At 42.0% G+C, this 27,632-nt stretch overlaps 2 protein-coding genes and 1 long non-coding RNA gene across 4 annotated transcripts; 2 read left to right on the top strand and 1 right to left on the bottom strand.

Moving 5' to 3' along the window:
- The first annotated feature begins 521 nt into the window (after positions 1-521).
- LOC148884289 (uncharacterized) lies at positions 522-2,492 on the top strand. Its single transcript, XR_016118264.1, has 2 exons — positions 522-624; positions 957-2,492. It is a non-coding gene; the product is annotated as an uncharacterized LOC148884289 (long non-coding RNA).
- A 728-nt stretch (positions 2,493-3,220) lies between these two features.
- Positions 3,221-17,650, top strand: sh3glb2b (SH3-domain GRB2-like endophilin B2b). Its single transcript, XM_089020725.1, has 11 exons — positions 3,221-3,400; positions 4,076-4,217; positions 9,071-9,199; positions 9,336-9,469; positions 9,540-9,632; positions 11,739-11,801; positions 13,637-13,660; positions 13,744-13,833; positions 14,994-15,094; positions 15,181-15,385; positions 16,382-17,650. Exons 1-11 carry the CDS (start codon positions 3,338-3,340, stop codon positions 16,487-16,489), a joined length of 1,152 nt encoding a protein of 383 aa, XP_088876851.1. The 5' UTR covers positions 3,221-3,337; the 3' UTR covers positions 16,490-17,650.
- A 719-nt stretch (positions 17,651-18,369) lies between these two features.
- Positions 18,370-27,578, bottom strand: pip5kl1 (phosphatidylinositol-4-phosphate 5-kinase-like 1). 2 transcript variants are annotated; one of them, XM_089020292.1, is made up of 10 exons: positions 27,455-27,578; positions 26,228-26,428; positions 23,235-23,285; positions 22,998-23,152; positions 22,750-22,874; positions 21,288-21,322; positions 21,149-21,204; positions 20,952-21,064; positions 20,666-20,828; positions 18,370-18,829 (listed from the first exon to the last, which is right to left on the bottom strand). In XM_089020292.1, the coding sequence occupies exons 2-10, from the start codon at positions 26,426-26,428 to the stop codon at positions 18,445-18,447; spliced, it is 1,284 nt and encodes a 427-aa protein (XP_088876418.1). In that variant the 5' UTR covers positions 27,455-27,578; the 3' UTR covers positions 18,370-18,444. The 2 variants fall into 2 exon arrangements, with proteins under 2 accessions (XP_088876418.1, XP_088876417.1); XM_089020291.1 differs by lacking the exon at positions 27,455-27,578 and having other exon boundaries at positions 26,228-27,264.
- Between the last annotated feature and the right edge of the window lie 54 nt (positions 27,579-27,632).

The following is a 27,632-nucleotide window of genomic DNA, read 5'->3' as shown; positions in this document are numbered from 1 at the left end:
CACAGCAGCAAAATTATCACATACAGTATGTATGTGTGTGTGTGTGTGTGTGTGTGTGTGTGTGTATATATACATATAACAAATGTGTCATGTAAATATGAAGGTCATATATATATATATATATATATATATATATATATATATACACACACACACACACACACACACACATACATACTGTATGTGATAATTTTGCTGCTGTGAATTTCTAAACTGTGAGATTGATAAAGATTAAAGGACAACCGACACCATTTTTTGTTTCCTAACTGACATATATATATATATATATATATATATATATATATATATATATATATATATATATATATATATATATATATATATATATATATATATATATATATATATATATATATAGTGACACATATATATATATATATATATATATATATATACACACACACACACACACACACACACACACACACACACACACACACACACACACATATATATATATATAATATTATGTTGAATCTCTGCTCTTGTTCCATGTGCAGCGAGCAAGTATTGTCCCCTACTGATAAAAGAAGGAGGAATTGGCCTTTTGGAGAGAGTTTTGGAGTTGGAAAGTTCGCAGCCTGAGACAAAGGATATGGCCCAGTAAGACAAGCTTTTTTTCCACACACTTGTTCAATTTACATGCCATCATATCATAAAGTCAAACACAAAAGACATAGCGAAACGAAACAACCTGGGACCCTTTTGTCATCGTCCCTTTGTCCTTATTCATATTATTAATAATCATTCCGACCAATCGTGTCCATTTCTAAATATTTCTCAAGAAATTTGCCATGTTTGGACAGGACAAAATTTTTGTTGAACTGCTTCTTTTGTTAATAAAAACCCTTGACACAAAACAGAACCAACTCATTCCTTGATGGCGGATTGTATAATCCCACAGATCTTTTTAAATCTCTTGCCTTTTATTTTAGGAAAGTAATGGAACAGTGCGACAGCTTCAAGGAAGACCCGATGGAAACAAATCACGCCCAGGAGGTGAACTACGGACAAAGAGGTTGACCTCGGTTATCCGGCAGAACAACCTTAAGGTCCTCGTCATCACCACAAGGGTCAATGTGTGCATTTTCTTCTTGTGATTTGTTTTCATTTTGTTGGCACAACTGTCTCTCTGATCCTTTTTGCAGCAGTTTGGGCACCGGCTTCACATATATGACATCTAGGGGTTAAGGCAACGACGCATGACGTTTTTACCTTTGCTGCTCACATGCCTCTCATCCGATGGGATGGAAGCTGGGGGTCGTGTGGATGGCTGACTGTTATCGCCCCGTGTGTGTTTTGTGAAATATTTCTTGATAGAACATAGCAGCTGGATTAACGCTTTGATTATCAGCGGAAGGAAACGGACACGCTCAACAACAACCAGGTAGCATTGAGAACGGGCGGAGGTGAAAGGTCACGCAGTGTCGCGCGACTCCCGCATAAGGTGGGCCACACTCACCCGGTCAGCTCGCTGAGCTGCGGTCACGTGAAGCTGAGCCAAGACGCAAGTACGCTGATGTGGGCATTAGATTGGATTGGATTCGCCTTTATTAGTCTTGGAGTGGAGAAATTTACATTTCACAGCTTGAGGGAAGACTCCCCACATAGAGTTTTTGTTATATATATATAAATATATATATGTAAATATTGTTTATCCCTTTTACCGTGCGTATGTTTTATAATATAATTGTAAACAACCACGACTGTACCCTCTATTTAAAATGATTTAGATCGGGCTGGCAAATGTTTCTGTGCTTACTTAATCACTCAAACCACGGTTTAAACAATCCGTGGTCAATAAAGGATCATTTGGATTGCGCACAGTCTTTCATAAATTGCGACGTTTCAAAATGAAACGCTTTCCCTGTTTGACCTTCATATTTACATGACACATTTGTTACCTTTTATGTTCACTAATCACAACCAATGACAATAATGTGGGACGGATGGCGCTTTTTAGGAAACGATTCACATTTAGACTAGTTAATCAGATTACCGCAGGTTGACTTCATTTTTATTACAACAAAAATAGGAAAATATTTCAAATTAAAAATTTTCAGTCATGACACACATCTCAGAGATGCGCTCAACGAAATAATAATGATACCACTGCGGAGTCAGATGGCTTTGGTTCTTGACACGTTTTTGGAGCACGCTTTCACCCATTCATTCTGTCGTTTGGAATATGAAGGTGTCAAATGAAGATATCTCGCACGCGGTTGCCGTGTTTTGCTCTTACATACCTGACTTCTGTGTTGCCTTCACTTCCTGCACAAGTATGAGAGCGAGAGGTTCTCGGGCATCCGGTGGAGGGTGTGCTAAACTGGGTTAGCTTTTAGCTCAGCGGTGACCCTGAAGAGCACAAGGGGTCAAATTGTCATACAAGTCATTGGATTATACATGTTGCTGTAAAAAAATGATAACACACATTGTGGATGTTGAGATTACAAAGTTTTGCAATTACGCCATTCAATTCTGTTTGTTGTTTCTGTGTTGGGGTGGAGCCAAAGTGAAACTATTCCCAGACTTGTAATTTATTTCTGTTATATTTTTTAAAGACCGTATCGACTAATGATCAAAGTTGCTTACATTGATGCGTACAGTGACCCCTCGCTACTTCGCGGTTCATTTATCGCGGTTTCAGTGCATCGCAGATTTTTTTTTTTCAGGGGAAAAAAATCACTTGCGTCTCAAACCGTCTGTCAGTTTCACCAATCGTCATTAAAAATCAACCTGCAACTGGTTTCTAGTGTAACGGCGAGTGGAATCCAGATTTGAGTGAACTTCATCCACACGCAATGGATGTATTTTTCCTGATCTAAATCGTACCAGGCCGTTGGTGTAAAGGTGAACATGCAATAAAGATGGAGTGGTAAACAAAGTGCAGTAAGTTGTTGTTTTCTATTCTTTTTTCCTCAAATTATCAGAAGGCCTCATCATAATGATATTAATCTGAGACACTTGTAGCGTGTTTATTCGTTAATGCTACTATCACTGAAGGAGGGTGTGGGTAAAAGCACAGACTGATGGGTAATTGAGTTAACTAAAAATTCACATTTGGAGGATTTTGTGTACACTGTACTTGTACAGTGTACAAGTACAGTACACACCGGGCTGCATCATGGGCACGTGACTGGCAGTTTAGTGCTCTGTCTCTTTAAATGCAGGGAAGGGGGTCGATTTCCGATCGTTGGATGAGGCGGATTTTCTGTTTGTTTGCTGCTACATCATTCTCATCTGATTCAGAGGAATCCCTCTTGTGGGAAACGAACACGTAGCCCCCTCCCGTGCAAGATTAGCACAGCCGACCAGCATGGACTTTAACGTAAAAAAATTAGCTTCTGATGCGGGAGTCTTTTTCACCAGGGCGGTGCAGGTAAGCAAAATCGTCCCGACACTCCTGCAAGACCCCCCACCCCTCCTCGATTTAGCGAAACTGCATTTAATGCTGATGAATGCGTCGGGCCTTTGCTCGGTGTACCACAGACCCCTACCCCAAATGCGTCGTCCTGAGGAATTTGTGTTTATGAAAACGCCGAACAAGACTGGTATTTTCGCTTCATTGCGAGCACTTGTAAGCCGATGAACGTCTGTCAAGCCACCATTTATTATTAATAACTGGGAGGCTTGAGTCACGTGATTCCACGCTCTACCGGGTACCGCCATCCGGAAGCTTCAAAACTCGACCATCGGTCTCGCGTTGTTTTTAAGACATTCATATGAACTGTGTACAGTACTGTACTTCCTGATAAAAATTCGAAATGCATCTACTCTACTACTGTTGTTAGTACAGCTCCAAGTCTGAAAATATACCTATGTCGAGTCCAAGTTCATTACTTTTTACTGATACCTACATGCTAAAACACATTTTATTCAAGCTAAAGATGACCCGAGATGCTGCCAGGATTCGTTCCGGGACACCCAGTTAGATCACTACTGGGACCAGAATTATTTGATGAATATTGGGTTTCTTCTTATTATTATTGTATGGGGATGTAAATGAGATACATGTGGTTTTCATTTTTCATTGGGGACATTGTAATCTGTTAAGTTCACAGAAGAGAAGTTGGGCCAGGCTGAGAAGACTGAACTTGATCCTCACCTTGAAAACCTGATCACTCGGGCGGACTGTACTAAGAACTGGACTGAAAAGATCTTAAGACAAACAGAGGTGCTCCTGCAGCCAAATCCAAGTGAGGCCTCCCCTAGTTTTCTTTGGGAAGGGGGGGCGGAAGACAAAAATATCCCAACAAGTTTTATTTTATAGTAATAGAGCTAGTCTTCAGAAAACGTTTTTTCTCACAAACAGGGCCACAGTTTTTTTCCATTGATGTTTACTATGGTCTTAGTTGTCTCCACAGGCACAGCGTAGAACTACAGAGATAAAAATAATTGTGTATTATTGAATGAACAAAGCAATAAGAGAATATATAGAAACATAAAATACAAATGAAACATACATTCATACCACTTTGGCCTCCTAATAAACAAACGGGGTTGTTTACTTCGATGACAGAGTCGAGTAAAAGTGGGCGTGAAAAATGAAGTGTCGTTTCGAGGCGCGTCTGATTGACGTCATTGTCACTTGACCAGGTGACAGAGACGCCTCGTTTGGGGTTGTGCCCGTCGAGCGGGAAAAAGTCACGTGACCCGGAACCTTTAGCTGAACTTGGAGCTGCGAATATTGAGCGAATATAATATAACTAGCGGTGTAGCGCAGAGTGATGGGAATTCTTTTTAGAGAGCCGGTTCTTTTGGCTCGGCTCACTAAAAAGATCCGGCTCTTTTGCCTCCCAAATGGCTCCTCAGTTAGTTTGTTTTTTGTTGTTGCTTAAATTAACTACCAAAAATCATGTAGAATTATGTAAAAAAACAAATAAAAAAATACACTATATCAAATATTTTTAATTGTATGGCTTGATTTATATGTGCACAGAGAGCAACTTTCTTCCCTGTGGTTACTCTGGTCTGATGATCAGCTGTCACTAATTTGCTTTTCATATTAATAATGCTATCATACCAACTAGTAAAAAATATAATAATTGAATAATAATAACAGCATAATGTGATAACATTTGTCTACCCTACCCCCCTTCTCACTGTTGAGTGTGTCTGTAATTCTCCCCTCCCTCCTCTACCATGGATATCGACCAATCACATGCGGCTTTAACTGAAGACTGGGGGCGGGGATTAGAGGACAAAAAAAGTCAATTTCCAGCTCCTTGTTAGGAACAGACTCTCTTTGTTCACTACAGAGATCCGGCTCTAAGAACCGGCTCGTTTGCGAACGATACATCACTAGTAGCGCCACAATGTAACGAGTTCAGGTGTTCAGAGAGATGGTATTGTTTTACCAAGTGTTAATTAACCTTGGTTAGTCATTAAAATTAAAACATTCAGGTAGTTATAGACTTATTAATTTCATAGACCCAGAGAGAGAAAGTTCATATGTAGTGAATCACACAGTTCACTTGCCTAAACATAAATACTTTAATCGTCTCAATGCCAAAGCCTGACGAAAATAGTAGAAACCATTCTCCTCCCGTCAATTAGTTAATAGCGTGCCCTCCCCGTGGCCATCAAGAGAAAGGGCCCACACAAAACACAGCATACCTGACGAAAAGAGCAGAAAACAACGTATTCCCCTCAATTAGAGTGATTCAGCATGCCCCTTCACAAATAATGACGCGGCAATGTATTAAAATACTTCAACTTGATTTGCTGTGGCGACCCCTTGAAGGGAAAAGCCGAAAGGAAAAGAAGAAGAAGAAGAACTTGGAAATGAAAAACAAAAATTGCCAGCTCTCAAAATGCTTACCTCGATTTCGACATCCAAAGAAAAAAGGGGATGAGTCCAGTGATGTGTCATTCGTGAACGAGCCGGTCCTTAAAGGCGGATCTCTGAAGTGAACGAAGAACTAGGAGCCGGAAATGGGAGCCGACTTTTTTTCCCTCTATTCCCCGCCCCCAGTCTTCAGTTAAAGCTGCACATGATTGGTCAAGATCCGTGGTAGAGGTGGGACGGGAGAATTACAGACACGCAGCAGTGAGGAGAACGAGAAGTGGTTAGTAGCACATGAAACAGGAAAGGGCTTTCTGATTCTGATTCTGAAGACTTTCTCAAAGAATCATACCAGAATCATATATGACAAAAAACGTGCTGCAGTCCAAGAACGGGTCAAAAAAGCCATAGCTGTTTGTCTAACAACTGACTGCCGGACATCCCGAACGAACCACGACATCCTACATGTCAGTTACATGCAACTTTATTGAACATTTCAAAGTGGGGACATGTCTGCTGGATTGTTTTGAGTTCAATGAAAGACACATTTCTGAGAAGTTAGCAGAGGAGCTGGGGAGGTACTGCACGACGCATGCACTGTTTTGGAGCCATTTCAGCAGGTTACTGGAGATCAGTGTAGACAGGTACATTGGACAAATGTTATCACATTATGCTGTTATTATTCAATTATTGTCAATTTTACTAGTTGGGATTATAGCATTATTACTATCAAAAGCAAATTAGTGACAGCTGATCATCACACCAGAGTAACCACAGGGAAAGGGAAAGTTAGCATCCACTAACTCTGTGCATATATAAATAAAGCCATATAAATAATATACAGTAAAGTCTCGTTATATCGATATCGGTTATATCGATAGTACTGCTTATTACGATACTATTTCTATGAACGCAAGGAGAAAATTTACATGCCGCAGGATCGGATATATCGATAGTCCGGTTATATCGATATATACAGAAAAACGTTTTATAGCATCTAAAATACCCAAAACACGCAGTATGATATTTTTAGTCGAATGCAAAACACCAATAAAAATGGCTGAAAGTGTCCAAAAACTGCCATAAAAAGAAACTGGGGATTTTCAGAAAGTCCCGCCCCCAGTTCGTGACGTCACGCCAAGACGTCTTGCCGTGCTCATGAAACAAAACAATGGCCTCACGGAGTTCAGATTTGGAGAAGATGCCTTCTTGTTACTCATCCAGTTCTGAATATGATTCAAATAGTTCTGAAAAGGAAAGCATAAACGTTTGCAATCGATTAAAGGAGTCCTCCCATATCAATTCGAGCCGTCAATGACAGCAATGTAGCTCCCAGAAAATGCACAAGATGGCACCCAAGCTCCGTTGGAAATGGGTTGATTTGTCTGCTGGGAATTTGTGTCAGCGAGTATCAAATAGTAGTCTTGGTGCAACACACAACGATTTACCATCGCGTTATGTGTTTTCCTTCTAATTTCACCATCAACACGAAGTTTTCAGACCACACAAAGTACCCAAAATGCATTTTGTGTCGCTTTCTCGGTCAGTGACGATACCTACCGTGACGTCACGGTAGGTATCGTCACCAATTAAAAAACAGGACTTCCTGAATATTCAGCGCGAGTCTTAAAACAAAATTCCAAGCTGAAAAATGAACCCATTTCCAACGGAGCTCTGGCGCCATCTTCTGCATTTTCTGTGACGCTACACATCAGTCCTGATCTCTCAAAATGATCCGGAAGACCTTCTTTAATCGATTGCAAACATTTATACTTTCCTCTTCAGAACTATTTGAATCATATTCATAACTGGATGAGTAACAAGAAAACATATTCTTTGAATCTAAAGCCATTGTTTTGATTCTCGAGCAAGGCAAGACGTCTTTGCGTGACGTCACGAACTGGGGGCGGGACTTTCTGAAAATACCCAATTCGCAGCTCAATTTTTTTGCAGATTTTGGACACTTTAAGTGATTTTTATTGGTGTTTTGCATTTGACTACAAATATCAGCCTGCGTGTTTTGGGTATTTTAGATGCTATAAATGTTTTTCTGACGTCAGATAGGAAACAAAAAATGGTGTATGTTGTCCTTTAAGCAACAACAAATAAACTGAGGAGCCATTTGGGAGCCAAAAGAGACGGATCTTTTTAGTGAGCTAAGGCAAAAAAACCTGCTCTCTGAAAAGAGCCGGAATTCCCATCACGAGATGAGTCAAAGGTGGGAGTTTAGCTCACAGAGGCAGTGCCACATTAATTATTAAAGTAGAGGAACAGATATGTTTTTTTATTGTTTCCACGCTTTCGTAATGCAGGATATAGAAAAGAACAGTTATTTATTATTTCATAAATTATGTGTGATTATAACACTGTCCAGTATTTTTTTTACTGCCCTTGTTTTGCTAACATTGTCGTCGTACAAGGTTGTGTGACGTCACGGGTGTTAATTTTTTTGTCTCCAAATTCTTGACGGATGGTTGTTATTTTGAAACTATACCATGCATTGCTCTCCCCTTCAGGGACATTTCGCGTCACGACGATATTTGAATGACATTTAGCCGTGACGTATTTGCGAGGATGAAATGTGTAAATGTGTTGAAAGCTATTATGGTTCTAAGTAGTCGAAAACATTACACAGCCATTGAAGGTTCAGGAAACCACACTACAATATGACACTTGGCCGCTGTTGAAGAAATTGAGCACAGCAAGGGTTTGACCATTTTGTGTTTGGGAGCCTTTTACTGAACGAGTTGCTTGTTCTGTAGCCACAAAGGGACATAAGTCTTCTTGTGCCGGTGCCAAGCCCGGATATATACAGAGGGTTGTGTCAGGAAGGGCATCCGACGTAAAAGCTTGGCCAAAACAAACGTGCAAATCAAACCTCTCAAAATGGAGGACACTGATTTGCTGTGGCGACCCCGTCAAGGGAAAAGCCGAAAGGAAAAGAAGAGAAGTTTTGCGAAGTTTTCACACATTGTACATATCTAAGTTTTATTTATTATTTTTCAACACCCCTCTGATTTAGAATGCAGATTGGCCGAAAAAGTCGACCACTGTGGTCGACATTTGTGTGATTAACCTTTTTATTTTTTTATTTTTAACCCTTCATGCTTCAGTTGACCACACTGGTGAGTTCGGACTTTATTTTCCAATGCAAGTCGTGTTAGTGTATTTACGAAGGAAAGAAAAATGTTGTGAGGAGGACCCTTTGACTTGTGAGAAGTTAATAATTAAACACATTGATCGCACATCGTATGATCTACATAGGCGCTCGAATAGAAGAGTTCATCTACGATAAACTGGAGAAAAAGCTTCCTTCCAGGACAACAAATGCAGAATTGCTCGGCCAGTACATGCTGGACACCGCCAATGATTTTGGCTCCGGGACACCTTACGGTGAGTTGATTTGCTTTCTGACATGAACACGTTGAGACTTTGATTGATGCTGGATTTTGGCAATCCACTCAACATAACTCTGCACGGCAATTGATCATCCGAGAACATAATTAGAGTTTGTTGCGGGCAACTGTAGGAAGCACCCTGATTACAGTTGGCGAATACCAGAAAAGACTGGGAACGGCGGAGCGAGAGTTCCTTCAAACCTCTGCCACGACCTTCCTCGCCCCTTTGCGCAACTTCCTGGAAGGAGACTGGAAGACCATTTCGGTGAGCGCCACCGTCGCCATCATTCATTTGCCTTTGTCAGCCCGACACGTTTTCTGCCCGCCTCCCGCAGAAAGAGCGACGCCTTCTGGAGAACCGACGGCTGGATCTCGACATCTGCAAAGCGCGCTTGAAAAAAGCCAAACAGGCTGAGGCCAAAGCAGCAGTGAGTTGGATCATTCTCGTTATTATTATTCTTTTCCTTGATCCAAGTTTGAATTAAGTGAAACATATCAAGTGGAAATCAGTGTTTTTAATCGTGATACAGACAATTGCAATTATGTAGTGAGTGGAACGTTAATTCATTTCCATGACTTATGTCACAATGCCTTAAAGGACAACCGACGTCTCCGGACAAGTTGTGTCTATAATTTGTTTTAAGACTCGCACTGAATATTCCGGAAGTCTTGTTTTTGAGTTGGTGACGAGTCTGTACGTGACGTCACTGAAGGAACGCCCCTGACCGAAAAAAGGACACATTGTAGCAGTCCTTCCATCACATCAATGCATTTTGCTGTGCTTGTTTGGTCTGAAAATGGCATTGCACCAAAAAGAGCCAGAAGAGGGCGACCAAGCTCCATGTAAGGAATTAATCAGCCTGTGGAAACGGGCTGATTAATTCCATACACGGAGCTTTGTCGCCATTTTCTGCCTCTTTTTTGGTGATACATTTCTCCCCCCCCACCCCCTTTTGCCTCAAAGTGGCACGGAATAAATTCTTTAATTGATTGCATACATGTATGCTTTCCTCTTCAGAACTATTTGAATCGTATTCATAACTGGATGAGTAACAAGAAAGCATATTATCCGAATCTGAAGCCATTGTTTTGATTCTCCAGCAAGGCAAGACGTCTTGGGGTGACACCACAAAGAAGGGGGCGGGACCTTCTGAAACTGGCCACTTCCGGGTTCATTTTTTTGCAGATTTTGGACACTTTAAGTCATTTTTATTGGTCTTTTGCATACGACTAAAAATATCATACTGCGTGTTTTGGGTATTTCAGATGCTATAAAACGCTTTTCTGATGTCAGTTAGGAAACAAAAAAGTGATGTCGGTTGTCCTTTAAAAAAACAACCAAAAAAACCACATAATTAAGTCCTAATACAGTGATACCTCGGCTTACGAACGCCTTGGCTCACAAACTTTTCGGCTTACGAACGTTAAATTCACGAGAATTTAATATTGGCATACGACTTATTTTCCGGGATACACACGGAGCGCGACAATGAGTGATGTCGTTCGCGAAAGAGCCCACTCTCCTAACAAGGAAATAGCAGCGGACTTTTTTTTCCCCGCATCCCAGTCTTCGGTTAAAGCCGCACGTGATTGGTCAAGAACGCAGCAGTGAGGGGTGGTTACAGAAACACAGAGCTGCAAATAAAAATTGATAGGCAGATGACAGAGAGAGAGTGAGAAAATGGATAGAAAACAGTGAAATCTGGACTCATTTCAACTTTATTGATAGTTCAAAGGCAGAGTGTAGACTGCAAGGTTAAACTATCCCATCAATCAGGCTCCACAAAAACCCGCACAAGCCATCTGTACGCTTGATGCAAAACGTTATCAACCCAGCTAAACAGAACACAATTGATGAGGAACTAGGTAAAATTATCGCATAGAAAGCACGGCAACTTCACTCGTATATCGTCCAGAGGCAACCTGGAAGTTCGTCATCCATTGATGATTTCAAGGCTAGCCACGGATGGTTCGAGAACTTGAAGCGTCATACAAGGATTCATAGTGTCATTTGTCATGGTGAGGCAGCCAGGTCTGATGCTAAAGCTGCCAAAGCTTAAAAGAAATCATTCCTCAAGATGGTGGAAGAAGAAGTCTACGTTCCTCATCAAGTGTTTAATGCTGATGAAACCGGCCACTCCATTCCATCAATCCATTAACGACCATCACGAAGGTAAATAAAACGACTTTATTATATAGTACAGTTTATTTATTTAATTACAATACCATAGCACATTTATTATACAAAAAATAAGGTGTATTTTGTGCAGTTTTAAGGCTTAGAAAATTAGAAAGTAGAAAATTGTGTTTTATGGGGACCTGGGAACGGATTATTCTCATTTTAATGGTTTCCTATGGGAAATACATTTTTGGGATACACACTTTTCGCCTTACACACTGTCTGGGAAACAATTAAGTTCGGAAGCCAAGGTATCACTGTATTTTGAAACAGAAATGGACGTTAAAGACATTGCTTGATTTTTTTTTTTTTTTTCAATGTTTGTCTCCCCATCCCTTGCTCTCGTTGTTTATAGGCTGTACCCGATTTTCAGGAGACAAGGCCTCGAAATTATGTTCTTTCCGCCAGTGCATCAGCGGTAAGAATCACCAGCAGAACCACTGGGCTGCACGGTTTCGATAGCGGCAGCGAATATCCTTGACTAAATTATGCTAGCTCGCCATTAGTAGCCCAGCAGTCATCACTGCTGAATGATTTTTTTTGGGGGGGAGGGGCGGTTGACAATCCATTACAATGTTTATAGAGAATAAGAAGTTATCATATGTAAAAGTTTCATGCTGTTATATGCTTAGTCAACACATGTGACTCGAATACACAATTGAAGCACAGACAACCGGGGGTCAATCAGGTCAACAGACACAGCAAGTTAAACTAGGAGATCTGGCCTTGGACAGAATTTAGGACTTGGGATACTCCTTTATCACCGAAGCAATTTATGACTTAAAACTCCTTCACATGAAGAGCTGATTAGCCAGGTTACAAATTTATCAGTTCATGGAAGACAATGTTTTATTACTTACAGCTGTTCGCACTCCGAACGTTCCAGGGGCGTGGTATTCTAATCAAGAAAACTATGTTTTTCCTACTGTATCACTTAAAGGACAACCGACGTCTCTGGACAAGTTGTGTCCATAATTTGTAAAATGGCTTCAAATGACTTCTACTGAGCGTATTTTACAAAGATTCCACCGCATATAGCTATATTTTACGTTTTAAGACTTGCGCTGAATATTCCGGAAGTCTTGTTTTTTGAGTTGGTGACGAGTCCGTACGTGACGTCACTGAAGGAACGCTCCTGACCGAAAAAAGGACACATTGTAGCAGTCCTTCCATCACGTCAATGCATTTTGAATGTTGCTGTGCCGATGACCATTTTGTGTTTGGGAGCCTTTTACTGAGTGAGTTGCTTGTTCTGTAGCCACAATGGGACATAAGTCTTCTTGTGCCGGTCCCAAGCCCGGATAAATACAGAGGGTGTATGTGAATCAAACCTCTGAAGATGGAGGACACTGATTCGCTGTGGCGACCCTTTGAAGGGAAAAGCCGAAAGGACAAGAAGAGTTTGGTCTGAAAATGGCATTGCGCCAGAAGAGGGCGACCAAGCTCCATATAAGGAATTTATCAGCCTGTGGAAACGGGCTGATTAATTCCTCACACGGAGCTTGGTCACCATTTTCTGCCTCTTTTTAGGTGAGACATTTCCCCCCAATGTTGCCTCAAAATGGCACGGAATAAATTCTTTAATCGATTGCAAACATGTATGCTTTCCTCTTCAGAACTATTTGAATCATATTCATAACTGGATGTGTAACAAGAAAGCATATTCTCCGAATCTGAAGCCATTGTTTTGATTCTCCAGCAATGCAAGACGTCTTGGCATGTCGTCATGAACTGGGGGCGGGACTTTCTGAAAATGCCCAATTCACAGCTCAATTTTTTGCAGATTTTGGACACTTTGTCATTTTTATTGTTTTGCATTTGAATAAAAATATCATACTGTGTGTTTTGGGTGTTTTAGATGCTATAAAACGTTTTTCTGATGTCAGTTAAGAAACAAAAAGGTGACGTCGGTTGTCCTTTAAATTTGCATACTCTCAATAAACAGCTTGGCAAAGGGCTGCAGAATTCAGGCGTCTGTCATGAATGGCTACGTTTCCTGCCGGCAGTAAAGACAATCTTTCTGGGTCCGAGCCTTCGTCCACAGTGTCCGATCGAACATCGCTGACAAGTGTCAATTCTTATTAGTTGATTATTTTTTTGAGTGAAGAAAAAAAAAACTTACCGAGTTGACAGTTACAGCTGTGGCTTCAGCCTTCGTCAGAACTGTCACTTCTTCCTTGTAACGAATCGTAAAGAAAATAGCTCATCAGATACTAGATTCCAATGTCTATTTTTTTCTTTCTGCTCCCTCAGCTACTAAGTGAGGAAGTGGACAAAGTAAGTGAGATTTTACCCATCAAAACAACACACAATTCATGTGCGCGAGGTTCATGCCGAATTTCAATGATGCTGTCAATTAGGCAGAGCACGAACTGCGCGTGGCGCAAACCGAGTTTGACCGACAAGCTGAAGTCACCCGGCTGCTGCTCGAGGGCATCAGCAGCACCCATGTAAGTGCTCCAGGACTCACCATCACTCACCAACGCCAGATTCGCTAAGCTAAGGGTGTCCAAGTCATGCCTGCTACATGGTAAGTTTTGAACGCAAACACCATGCTGCAGCATCCATTGACGAAAAGAGACTCCTGTCCCATGCGAATCCGCTTCAATTCCAAGCCGCGATGCTAATTCAGACGTAGCATTGTTGTATCGTTTCGCTGAAAAGTGAGAGTCAAACGCGCGGCGACTGTCAATAATGTCAAACAGTGTCTGAAACTCATGACAAAGAGTTAGTGGACACCTGGGCAGACAATTCTGAAAAGTTGCCTGCCCGGCCATAAAGTTGCCTGCCCCATTTTTCACAACTTGAAACACATTAAGACGACTAATCGCAAAAAAAAAAACATTGTTGCAAAGTATTAAGGATTTTTTTTATTAAAGATGTACCGACCACAAATGCTCCCTTGCTTAATTTTTCATAAATATCCATTGCTGATGATTTTGCGCCAGTTGTCGTTTGTCCATATACTGTTTGTCATGTTACACAACGCAATGTTTGCGTTGCGTCATCTGCTATAAGCTACGCTATAAACTCCTCTTTCCACGATGCTTATAATAATAATAATCATCATCATCAATCATAATCATACATTAATTTCTAAGCGCCTTTCAAAACTCTCATGGACACTTTACAGTCACGGGATTATGTACGTTTACATTTTGTTAGCTTCTTTTGTATCTTTCTTCTGGGGCTGAGGTTCTGTGCATCTACTTTGGAAAATGATATGCAAATGCATGACCTTATAACCCTCGGTCGGGAAAATCCGCCAGCACAAAGCAGGCTTCTGATTGGCTGCCGTGCCGAGTATGCAAATTGCCAAACAAACCGAAATTCCGAAATTTTCAAACTGAACGAAGATTTCAAAATCGGAATAATTAATTTTGATTTTGAAATCTTTGTTCAAACGTTTGCTTTATTGAATAAAGAAAATGTTTGATTGGAAAAAAAATCTTCCGTTTTTTTTTTTTTTTTAAGAAGTTGTCGGCCACCCAGGCAGAGACATTTTGTAAGTTGTACGCCCGACGTAAAAGTTGCACGCCCCGGGCATCCGAGCAGATGTTATTTCAGACACTGATGTCAAATCATTTTTTCCCCTTTCTTTTGTCCAAAGCTGAACCATCAGCGTTGTTTGCAGGATTTTGCAGAAGCTCAGGCCACCTACTATGCTCAATGTCATCACTTCATGCATGAGCTCCAGCGGGAACTCAACAGGTGAGGGCAAAGGATGATTCAAAAAATCGATTATCCTATCTATCCACCCAACTTGAGAAAACAAATTGTCCCCGCTCTCCACTCAGATCTACTAACGCGGTGGGCACCTGTCCCAACCCCGTTCCTGCTGCGCCTCCATCTGGACCGCCGTCCCCTGGTAGCATTGCGCCCAAGGGCAAAACGCTCGTTGTGGAACAAATGCAGCTTCCCGTCACGGGCACCCGAAAAGCCAAAGTCCTGTACGACTACGACGCTCATAATTCAAGTGAGCTGTCCCTCTTGGCTGATGAGGTACATTGGCCCTTTTATTAGAATAATACATTTCATTTATAAGCGCCTTTTAAAACTCTCAAGGTCACTTTACAATCACAGGATAAGTTTTTCTGTGGGTGAGCAGCGGCAGCCACATGCGCCAGCGTTCACTCAACCCAGAATAACTCAAATAGATAGAAAGCTAGCTAATAGATAGCCAGCCAATGGTGTCGGTTTTCTGACACCATTCCTGGACCTTTTGTAGAATGACAAAAAAATAAGATTGGAGAATCATAACGATAGATAGCCAGCTAGCTCAAATTGAGCATATTTATTCATCATCTGAAAAATTCAATTCGTCATTTGTCAATATACTGTACAGCTGGTTAGCTGGATATCTATTAGCTATCTGACTAGCTGGCTATCTATTTGCTATGTGTTGGCTAGCTGGCTATATATTAGCTATCTATTAGCTATCTATCCAGCTAGCTAACTATCTATTAGCTATCTGTCTGACTAGCTGACTATCTATTAGCTATGTGTTGGCTAGCTGGCTATATATTAGGTATCTATCCAGCTAGCTAACTATCTATTAGATAGCTGGCTGATTGGCTGGCTATCTATTAACTATCTGTTAGATATCTAGCTGGCTAGCTGCCAATCTATTTGCTATCTATCGAGCTAGCTAACTATATATTAGCTAGCTAGCTAGCTGGCTATCTATTAGCAATCTATTAGCAATCTATTAGCTATACAATAACTAGCTAGCTATCTATTAGCTAGATAGCTGACTATCTATTAGCTATCTATCCAGCTAGCTAGCTAGTTATTGGATTTGCCTTCATTAGTCCCGCAATGGAGAAATTTACATTTCACAGCAGCAAAGTGATGAAAGGAATGAAAGTAGAAAAACAAAATATATTAGCTGGCTATCTGTTAGTATGCAACTGTCGGAACGCTCATCAAATATGATCGGCAGCCTCGTATTATCAAATAAATGACGTCCATTTTGTTCCCCTTTTGGTCACGTTTCAGCTGATTACTGTCTACACGGTACCCGGAATGGATCCCGATTGGCTGGTTGGTGAACGAGGCAATGAAAAGGGGAAGGTCCCCGTCACCTACCTTGAACTACTGAGCTAAAATGGACACAGCAAAGCCAATCGCACAAAACGGCGCTTTCTACTCTCACTCCGTCTACTAACGTCGCACGCGCATGGACATCACGGCTTCAGAATTTGCAAACGGTCTACAAATACTACAAACATTATTGTTTCGATTTTCTGACACCGTTCCTGGACCTTTTGTTGAACACACTGTAGAATGACAAAAAAATAAGATTGGAGAATTGTAACGATAAGCAGTGGCGTTGCGTGTTGACAAAGTCAAGTTTGAAGTGACCTGAATTTCATGAAATTCTCAATGTGATCATATTTTTTTCAATCTGTGGTTGGTTTTCTGTGCAAAATTGCTTTGAAATAATTTGTAACAAGGTGACGTCGAGTGTCGGCCAGGTCATCGTCTACATAAATAAACCACAGGTGTCAAAGTCAAGGGGCGGGGGGGCAAATCTGGCCTGCTACATTTTATTTGGCCGGTGAAAGCAAATCAAACTTGTGAAATTCCATGATCATCTGTTGAGCTAGCTTGCTGGTGAGCCAGATAGCTAGGTAGTAAGCCAGCTAGCGAGCCAGATAGCTAGCTAGCAAGCCAGCTAGCAGCTAAGCGAGTGAGCTAGGTAGCTCGTTCTCTTTCTATTCAGAGAGCTGGCTACTCCCTTACATCACAGGTGACAAAGTCAAGGCCCAAGGGCCAAATCTGGCCCGCCACATCTTTTTATCTGGCCCGCAAAAGCAAATCAAACTTGTGAAATTCCATGATCATCGATTGAGCTGGCTAGCTAGCAACCGCGCAAGCTAACTAGCCCCCGGGAGGAAACTAAACTACACCCCCCCACACACACACACACAGCACAAAAATGACTGACACCCTTGGTCTACATAAACGATAGTTGGACTCGGTTTCCCCAAAATTAGGCCTCATCCTTTCAGTATGTACGGACAGTTGTTGCGCATGGACCAATACAACCGAGTGGATGTGTTTTTGTGTCTGTGTTGGGGGTGAGGGGGGGCTGGGGGTGTTGTGCATGTTGGTAGTGTGTGCACCCCAATTCGGAATTTCCTTCATGCTTTTGAATTGGATGTCTTATGTGGAATCCCACAAACGTTTGCACTTCCTGTTGACTTAATTATTTTTGTTTGTTTGGCTTGGAGCGAAAAATAAACGTGCATGTGTGGAATAGCAGCTGCAGTGTCAACGTTTGCCACTTAAATTAATTTGTGCAGGAAAAAAAAAAAATATATATATATATACATATATGCATCTATATATGTGTGTATATATATATATATATATATATATATATATATATATATATATATATATATATATATATATATATATATATATATACACACATACACATATGTATGTATATGTATATATACACATCTATATATGTGTATATACATATACATATATATATATATATATACACATATGTATATATACACACACACACACACACACATATATATATATATATATATATATATATATATATATACACACACACACACACACAGTATGTCTATATTTTTTTCGGGGGGGCTTTTAAGACGCATTGGGAGGTGCGCTGACTCATTTCGTACCTGGCACTTATTTGTTTGTCTTGGAGCGATTGGCTTATCTTAACCGGAATCGGCCTCCAAGGTTGGAAATTCAATCAGAGCGGCGTATTCTTGCTCCCGTCGTGGTCTCCCGCTCCTTTTTCCATCATGGTGGATGACCCCTCATTGGCGCACATGCCAACGGGAAGCGGAAATGGTTTTCCGTCCTTCTGAGCCGGTTGCCTTCCCACCCAAAGCCGATTGACATCCACGTTTTTTTGGAAGGAAACCAGAGCAAAAACCCATCAAGCGCACGAAAAAAAGGCCGGAAGCGAGATTCAAACCTTCAGAATCACAACTGCGAGTGCACCAAGTTGCTTTAATGGTCCCAGATGACACATGGAGAATGCTTTGAGGGTGTTGGGCCTCCTACTTGGTGTGCTCCTGCACCCACTGACAAAGCCGAGTGCAATAAATGTGCGGGTTGACGGTGGAGAAGGTGCGGCTGCGATGCCTGAGCCGCTTCCACCAATATTCCAGTCTCTTCTTGAAACCGTAAACTGTAAAAATGTCAATAATGCCAACAAAGTAGCGTTGCTCGGGTCCATCGATGACATGCAGGGCGTTTTTTAAGTCCAGGAGTAAACGTCTGTTTTGGAGCTCTGCGTCGGGGAGGCCTTCTTGGGTTTCCCCGGGGGCCGGGCCATCTCCTGCCGGCGCAGGCTTCCAAGGTTCGCTCTCCATTGCCTCCGGGACGGCGCCGGGAACGCCAGGCACGTCCTGGGCGGCGGGACCGCCGCTAGGATTCACCGATCTACAAAAAAATAAATTAAAACAATAATCAGGGATGAGAATGACAAACAAGAAAAAAAATCTGAAAAAAAGGAGGGGGGGGGCACATGTGTATATATATATATATATATATATATATATATATATATATATACACACACACACACACACACGTCGATACAGACACACGCACACATATACAGATATATATATATATACATTTAAATGTGATTTCAACAAAATATCAGAATGTATTATTTAAGTTTGTGATTGGATTGGATTTTCCTTTCTTAGTCTCGCAGTGGAGAACTTTACATTTCACAGCAGCAAAGTGATGAAAGGAATGAAAGTAGAAAAGCAAAACATAGGAGCTGCTGGAAAGGCAGCCACTCTCGCGGCGCCGTCTTGAAGTCAAAAGAACCAAAAAAAACTACATAACAAATAACATGACAGCACAAAAACACAGACAGTCATTCATTCTAAAGCACTTTCTGTACCCTCTTTGTTAAACAAAGCAGTTTCAAATGAAAGAGGAGAGGATCAAAGCGTCTCTTCACCAGTGGATAAGGGACATCATGGTGGAACGTGCACGTTGACTACAAGCTAAATGTTGAAAGCAAACACGCAGCTGTAGCATCCATTGACGAAGAGATTGTCTCACATCTCCTGTCACACATAAATCCGCTTCAATTCCAAGCCGCGACAATTCCACATACGCATCGGCGCTCTGCGCTGACGCTCCTTCTTATCGCGGGCTCCTCAAGCGATGCATTCATCCAGCTGGAAACTGTCCAACAGCACCGACCTTTCCGCTGAACAAAGCGGGGCTGTGAAGATGCTGCCCATTGCAGGCGCAAAAAAAGCACAATGGCCCCTTTGGTGTCCAGCGATGGCAGTCGAATGGCACAGACATTCCTCCCATTCAAAAACAGTACTGGCATATTCATGCTGCCGAAAAGGCGCAACTGCTCAGCACAGTCTCCTCCTTGATGAATGTCGAGGTCAAAAATGCTGAAAAACAATCCGTATCCATTCCACACGACGCACAACAACATAAAGAAAACATAAAATAAGACAAAAACAACAAAAAAAGCAAGGCTCATGAGAGCACTTGCTGACGGCTGCCTACTCGGGCGCCATCTTGGACTCCATGATAATACTCACCATTCTCACCACACTCACCATCAGCCAAATTATCAGAATAAAAGTCAATTTGCCGGCAAGCTAGCCTGCACACTGCTCATTAGCTTGCACGCTTTCTTTCTGCTGCCTCTCACAGTAGTATATCGATGCTAAAGTTAGCATGGGGCTTGTCATAGTGCCACTGACATTTGACTGTTTCATCGATGCTATTGTTTCATTGCAAATTAGAATCTATCAAATTAGAACCTGTTCTCTCCACATAGGCGACTCATTCGGCCTATTAAACCCGATGTGGCATATGCCACACTGCCACAAGTTTTCTCCTCACGTTCCTCCGACATAATGCCTGATTTTTTTTTACTCGTCCGCTTATTCAAAAGGGGGCGTTTACCTGTTTCGACATCAAGGGCACCTAAATGAAGATCATCTCATCGAAATGGCGCTTTCCGCCAACGGCGTCAGTATCAGCCAATCAAAATTGCGATTTCCGCCAACACAAGCCAAAATAGGAAATGATCAGCGAAAAAGCAAGAATACAGTATAGATTTAGTTTTATCTGGTCACTTCGTTCTGAAAAAGTCGGAAATCATCTGAAAATTCTCATCCCTGAATAATGCAGGGATGCATCTGGGAAATTAATGTGTGTGTTGCCGTTTATCCTCCCCGCCCCCGGATTTTGTTTTGGTGGACACGAAGCAGGAAATGGCTTACTGACCGCTTCGTTCGCGCGATGAGCGAAGCAAAGGTGAGCGCCTGGTGCCGTTCGTCTGGCTGCAGAGGTTGATGGGCCATTAGAAGGCTGTAATCCAACACGTTGAGGCTTCGGAGAAACTCCGTGTCGATCTCCATTTGCCGTAGGAGCCAGAAACGCTGCCGATCTGTGCGCAGACATTCACAGAAGGCGTGGCGTACCGTTCACAGAAGGCATTGCGTACCGTTCACGCGGCACGAGACGACCCAAAAGGTGCAGTACAAAAATGATTGGTAGCTCTTCGCCCTACCAAGAGTGATGAACTGGCCTTCGAAATTGAGATCTTTGAGGACCACAATCATCTGGCATCCCTCCGGCAAAGGATCTGTCCAGCGGCTCACTTGGCAACCTTTTATGTCGTACCTTGAAAGGAGCGACGCGTCATCCCGAACAACATCGCAAAAACATTTTGAGACGCATCGCGAGGTGCGCTGGCTCATTTCATACCTGGCACTTATTCGTTCATCTGGATAAAACACACTTTGCATCACAATGAAGTATTTCTGTAAAAGGAAAACAAAATATGCTTTACATCCATGTTACGTTACGTAGAATAGATTTGGTGATGCAAATATTTGGCCGGTACCTTTTCCCTGCAGGAAATTTTGATTCTGTGAAGACCTTGCAAAAAAATAAAATAAAACAATAAATAAATAATAAATAAATAATGGGAAAATACGAATGAAAATCACTTACGCAAAAGCAAATTAAACTTGTGAAATTCCATGCTCCTCTATTGAGCTAGCTAGCTAGCAACCGAGCGTGTGAGCTAGCTCGATCTCGTTCTATTGTGATAGCTGCTACTCCCTTACATCACAGGTGTCAAAGTCATGGCTCGGGGGTCAAAACCAGCCCACCACATCATTTTACGCGGTCCACCAAAGCAATTCGAACTTTTGAAATTCCATGCTTATCTATTGAGCTAGCTAGCGAACTAACAACCGAGCGAGTGAGTGACCTAGCTAGCTCTCTTTCTATTGAGATAACTGGCTACTTAGTTGCGGCACGTGTACAGTAATGTGGTAGCTCCTCCAGTGTTGGTAGGTGAGAGAATGTGCGACTGCTGGAGGTGTAGTTTCTGGTTTGCACCAGGAGAAAACCCACACAGACTCGATAAGAACATGTAAACTACACACCAGGAGACCAGAGCTGGAATTTGCCAATACATTGTACAATAGCTATCTGGCTAGCTATTAGCTATCTTGGCTTGCTAGCTATCTTTCTATTTGTTTTACTAATCTATTTGAGTTACTCCCGGGTTGAGCGAACGCTGGCACGTGTGGTTGCCGCTGCTCACCCATACTTTAAAGTGACCTTGAGAGTTTTGAAAGGTAAATAAAATGTATTATTATTATTATTACTCCCTTACATCACAGGTGTCAAAGTCATGGCTTGGGGGCCAAATCTAGCCCACTACATCATCTTATTCGGCCCGCGAAAGAAAATTAAACGTGAAATTCCATGTTCATCTATTGATATTGGGAGCAACCAAGCGAGTGAGCTAGCTTTCTTTCTAGTCAGACAGATAATATTACGTTTAATTTACAGGGACACTTTACAGCACAGGTGTCGAAGTCAAGGCCCGCGGGCCAAATCCGGCCCGCCACATCATTTTTTTCGGCCCGCGAAAGCAAATCAAACTTGTTAAATTCCATGATGATTGCTAAAATCTGAGCCAAAATTTCATATTTTTGGAATGACAACCACAATAAAAGTCATTATTCTTGACTTCAGATTTGAAAATGAGTTATTCATTAATTTGTTGTGTGCTCTATATGTAATATTTGAAGGGATTTAAAAATTCTAATGGGTTCCCCAAATTCATAAAACGGCCCTCGAGAGGAAACCATAACTACAATGTGGCCCGCGGCAAAAAATGACTTTGACACCCCTGCTTTACAGTCACACGATAGGTTTTTCTGTGGGTGAGCAGCGGCAGCCAGACGCGCCAGCGTTCACTCAACCCGAAAGGAACACGAGCTGGCCAGCTAACTGAACAAAAAGCATAGTGTTACTTTTAGCTCATTTCATTTCAAGCGCTTGCATACCGAGCAACTTGACAAGAAGAGAATGCGGGTACTTCTGGAAATGTGCCACGTAGTTCTTCAGGTTGTCCAGAAGGAATCGGATTTCCCGTTCATTTTGGGTCTTCAAAAAGAATCGTTTGTCATTCCTAAAATGGTAAAACATCGAAAAGTAAAGCGCATCTCAGCATGAGCTAATTCACCCGGATTATTTGTTTCCTGGGAAACCAAAAATAAAACAAAAACTTGCGCGGAGGTGGCGGGCGACTCACGTGAGGAAGAAATCCGCCCTGCTTTTGGAGTTGCTGATGAACTGAAGGTAGCACTTGTCAGCGCACAGCGACTGCTGATACTCCTGCTCCGTCACGCCTAAAGAGCAACGTAGGTTGGCGAACACTGCGCCCGCATATGTCTTCCATGTAAAACCCTACGCAACACGCAAACACACATACAAGCAGGTCAGCAACACGGTCATGACTGCGGTTGAGACCATCACCATCCGCCCTCACCTGGTGAACGCGAGTGTCCACCGCAGTGAAATCCTCTTGGGCCAGTTGACTCTAAAGTGAAAGAGAGAGTTGGAGAACATGGAAGTGTACACTTTTTTTGAAAGTACCAACAGAACACCTTTCCCTTAACTAAACAAACTGATCGATTTGTAACCTGGCTAATGATATCTTCTTGTGCAGAAGTATACCAAATACAGTGATACATTGGCTTAAACTTAATTGGTTCCCAGACAGAGTGCGTAAGGTGAAGTGTGTATCCCAAAAAATAATTTCCCATAGCAAACCATTAAAATGAGAATAATCCGTTCCCAGATCTCCATAAAACAACATTTTCTACTTTCTAATTTTCTAAGCCTTAAAAAATACACAAAATATACCTTATTTTATGTATAATAAATGTGATATGGTATTATAATTAAATAAATAAACTGTACAGTATAATAAAGTCGTTTTATTTACCTTTGTGATGGTCATTGACGGCTTGATGGAATGGAGTGCCCGGTTTCTTCAGCATTAAACACTTGATGAGGAATGTAGCCTTCTTTCACCATCTTGAGGAATGACCCCTTGGAGGTTCTTTCTCTGCAATAATTTTATCTTGTTCCTCATCAATTGTGGTCTGTTTAGCTGGGTTGATAGCTTTTGGCATCACGTGTACACATGGCTTGTGTGGGTTGTTTGTGGAGCCTTATTGATGGAATATTTTAACCTTGCAGTCTACATTCTGCCTTTGATCAAAGTTGAAACTCTCTCACTGTCGTCTGCCTTTCTTTAATGTTTAAACCACCTCCGCTCACTGCTGCGTTCTTGACCAATCACGTGGCTTTAACCGAAGACTGAGGGCGGGGAATAGAGGACAAAAAAAGTCGGCAGCCATTTTCTTTTGGGAGAACGGCTTCACTCTCTCTCTCTGTCTGTAACCTCCACCCCCTCACTGCTGCGTTCTTGACCAATCACGTGGCTTTAACCGACGATTGGGGGCGGGGAATAGAGGACAAAACAAGCCGGCTGCCATTTTCTTGTTAGAACGGGCCATTCGCGAACGACACAACACTCATTGTGGCAGCTCCGTGTGTATCCCGAAAATAGTTCATATGCCAAAGTAACATTTTCATAAATTTAACGTTCGTAAACCTAAATGTTCATAAGCCAAGGGGTTCGTAAACCGAGGTATCACTGTACTCCCTTCCGCCCTGGGTAAGATCTCTTGAACTCAAGGATGACAGTTAAACGGCCTGGGTGCGTTCGCCTCAATGACTCCATTGTGGTCACGTTTTGAGCCAACCAAGCATTCCACAAGATGAAACAAAGTGAATAAAGTTGGCACAATTTTTTCTCTGACTTTCTCAGAATCTTCTTTTTCTTTCAGCTTTTGCCCTCAAGTGGTCGCCAGAGCGAATCAGTGTCCTCCATCTTTAGGAGTGTGATCTGCATGTTTGTTTCGGGCAAGCTTTTACGTCGGATGCCCTTTCTGACACAACCCTCTGTATTTATCCGGGCTTGGGACCGGTACAAGACTTATGTCCCTTTGTGGCTACAGAACAAGCAACTCGCTCAGTAAAAGGCTCCCAAATGTAATAATAATAATTATTACAATACATACATGTACAATAATGTACATATAATGTAATGTACAATAATGTTGTGTCATAATGTAAATGTGAAATGTAAATTTCTCCACTGTGAGACTAATAAAGGCATATCCAATCCAATCCAATCCAAACACAAAATGGTCATCAGCACAGTAACATTCAAAGAAGCAAAAACTATACTCACCATTTGATGATAATGCTCTGATCTTACCGTGAAATGGGCATCTCTTTCCCTACATTACATCGCTAACTTCTATTCTCTATCAGCTAGCAAAGAAAAGAATAAATAAAGTTGGCACAATGCTCCGTTTTATCTCTTACTTTAATGTCAAAATTCTGACTTGAAAGTCTGAATTCTGAGATTAAAGTGATTTTTTTTCTTGGTTGGCCCTCATTCTCTTCCGTCCATTTTGACCCCATCTAATCCATGGCAGCATTTGAATCACTCTCTCTGTCATGACATGCCGTCCCTGATCCACTGTTGAACTGCTTAATGTCACAAAGAGGGTACAGAAAGTGCTGAAGAATGAATGACTCTCTGTCTTTGTTTTGTCATATTTGTCATTTAGCTTTTTGTTTTACTTTGTTACTTCCGGGTTGAGTGAACGCTGGCGCGTGAGAGTTTTAAAAGGCGCTTATAAATGAAATGTATTATTTATTTTCCACATGATGGCGCAATAGAACAAATGAAGCTTCATGATGCTTTGGCCCAGGTGCAAAGCGTTTGGATGGAAAGCCTCATTTTACCATCGCTAGCGCAAACAAAGGTGCCACAATGGAAAAGATTCTTACAACTATGGTTAAGACAAGCAACGTTTTTTTTCACTCAAGACGTTGGTATTTTGTTTTCACCACTAAACACTTGAAAATGTACTTTAAGGGTTTTTTTTTTTTTCGAAACAATGATTTTCTCTTTCGCTCTCGAGTGCGTTGTTGTGGATTTTTTGTGGTATTCCGCCGTCGATAACAGACAATTAGGAAAAAAAATTGAGTCAGCAGGCTGCGTTCCACTCAGCTTAAGCGTTGACGGAGCAGCGGACAATAGTCTGTGTCCATAGTACCGGCAGTTTGGACACTGATTTCTCTTCCGGTTTTGGAGACAATTTGTCCATTGAGGTTTTGATTAGCGTCACATGTGAATGCATCTAGTCTGACTTCATTCCAATGAAGCGGGTTGGGAAATTTTGATCGAGGTAAAAGAAACATTTCATATCTATAGTATGTGGAGGATTCCAAAGCTCCATCGACCTCTACCGCTTCTACTCCAGCGAAAGGATGAAGACATCCCGGACCGGGTTCACAATCACTCAAATCGTCAATCGCACTTTTTAATGAGGCGCCTCTATGCTGTCAATGGAGGTCCCATGTCTAAAGTTTCACGATCAGCTGACGGAGACTCACCGTCGATGCTCGGTCAATGGTGCTTTGGGTTGATGAGAACAACCCCTCCTTCATCCTGCATGTCAGGGTGTAGAACTCGTGGCGCCGATCAATTTCAAATAAGCCCAGAAGCTCCCACTGACGTCTCAAACCGCCCCATTTTTTCCTCTTTCGTAGCCCGGAATGCCTTCCAAAGCCGCGAGGTGCCACCGACCCCTGCATCTGACGTCGAGAAATTACACTCATAAAGTCTAGAAAGCTTTAAAACTGCACACCGGTAGCAGACCAGATATTTAAGGTTCCGGGCGGGTTTGCTTTCTGTTGAAGAAACGTAATGCGAGAAAGACAAAGAAAACAGCAAACACAAACGAGCGCCCGGTGAAAGTTGAGTCGTTCATGAGGTAACTATGACGACCGTAACAAAAAGGATCATTCGAAGTCGCGACAGTTACACGTTCATTCATGAATGAACGTGTATCAACTTAATGTCCTTCTAGACATCCATTTTCAGATAAATAAGATGACATTACTTTCAAATACGCCAAAATACTTCGTAATCTAAACTGGTCGTAATTAAAACGTCAAGTTACCAATTTGCGAATCGCGCAAAACGGGAAGCACCAGACAGGAGGGGACAAATACAATCGGATTTCAACATAAGATAAATCCTTACTGCTCTTTCGAAAAAAATAGTTATTTACATTTCTTTTTTTACAGACATATATAAACTGTTCCTTTTGTTTCCCCAGGGTTTGGAGTGCTACACACTGAAATTCCCGCACCCAGAATCGCCCGTGTCTGGAACAAAATGCCACGACACGCAAATGTGAATTCTGGACAATGGACATTGTCATCTTTACCCACAACACGTCATCTCCCCACCACGATACCCAGACGTTGTTTTTGTAACATTAACTGCGCCGAGCTGCGCTTTCACTGCTGGCCTCTGGAGTGCAATTACATTCCATGTGACATTTCAGAAGAAGAGTCCCTCGGCCACCCGTCCAAAAAGTTCGATGACACAAGATGTTTTGAATTAGCAATAATCCCGAAGGAGGTCAATGATGTGTGTGTGTGTGTGTGTGTGTGTGAGGAAATGGGATTCCTGAAGCTTTAATATCGCCCACACTCGTGTTTTAAAAGGTTTTGCAGATTACAGTTAACATGACAAAGCCATCAGTCGTTTTACTTTAGCAGCAATTTCACACATTTGATTCAAGGTAACATCTTTACATGGACGAGTCTTACCTGACTGCTGTGGTGGAAGAATAATAGAGTGCGCGCGCTCCCGCGTTCAGGCCCGTGAACGACCGATCACGTGACAACTCACATGGTCGTGGTGGGAAGCGCACCCTGTTCCAGACTCCACACAACTTTGTGCCTTGCGTGCGTGCGTGCGCGTGCGCAGATGCAACCAGAAAGGCGC

This window comes from Hippocampus bargibanti, linkage group LG18 (genome assembly GCF_051943395.1).
Source record: "Hippocampus bargibanti isolate YZ-2025 linkage group LG18, ASM5194339v1, whole genome shotgun sequence".
Taxonomy (NCBI): Eukaryota; Metazoa; Chordata; class Actinopteri; order Syngnathiformes; family Syngnathidae; genus Hippocampus; species Hippocampus bargibanti.
Note: the sequence above shows the minus strand (reverse complement) of the source record. Positions and strands in the feature narration are given on the sequence as shown.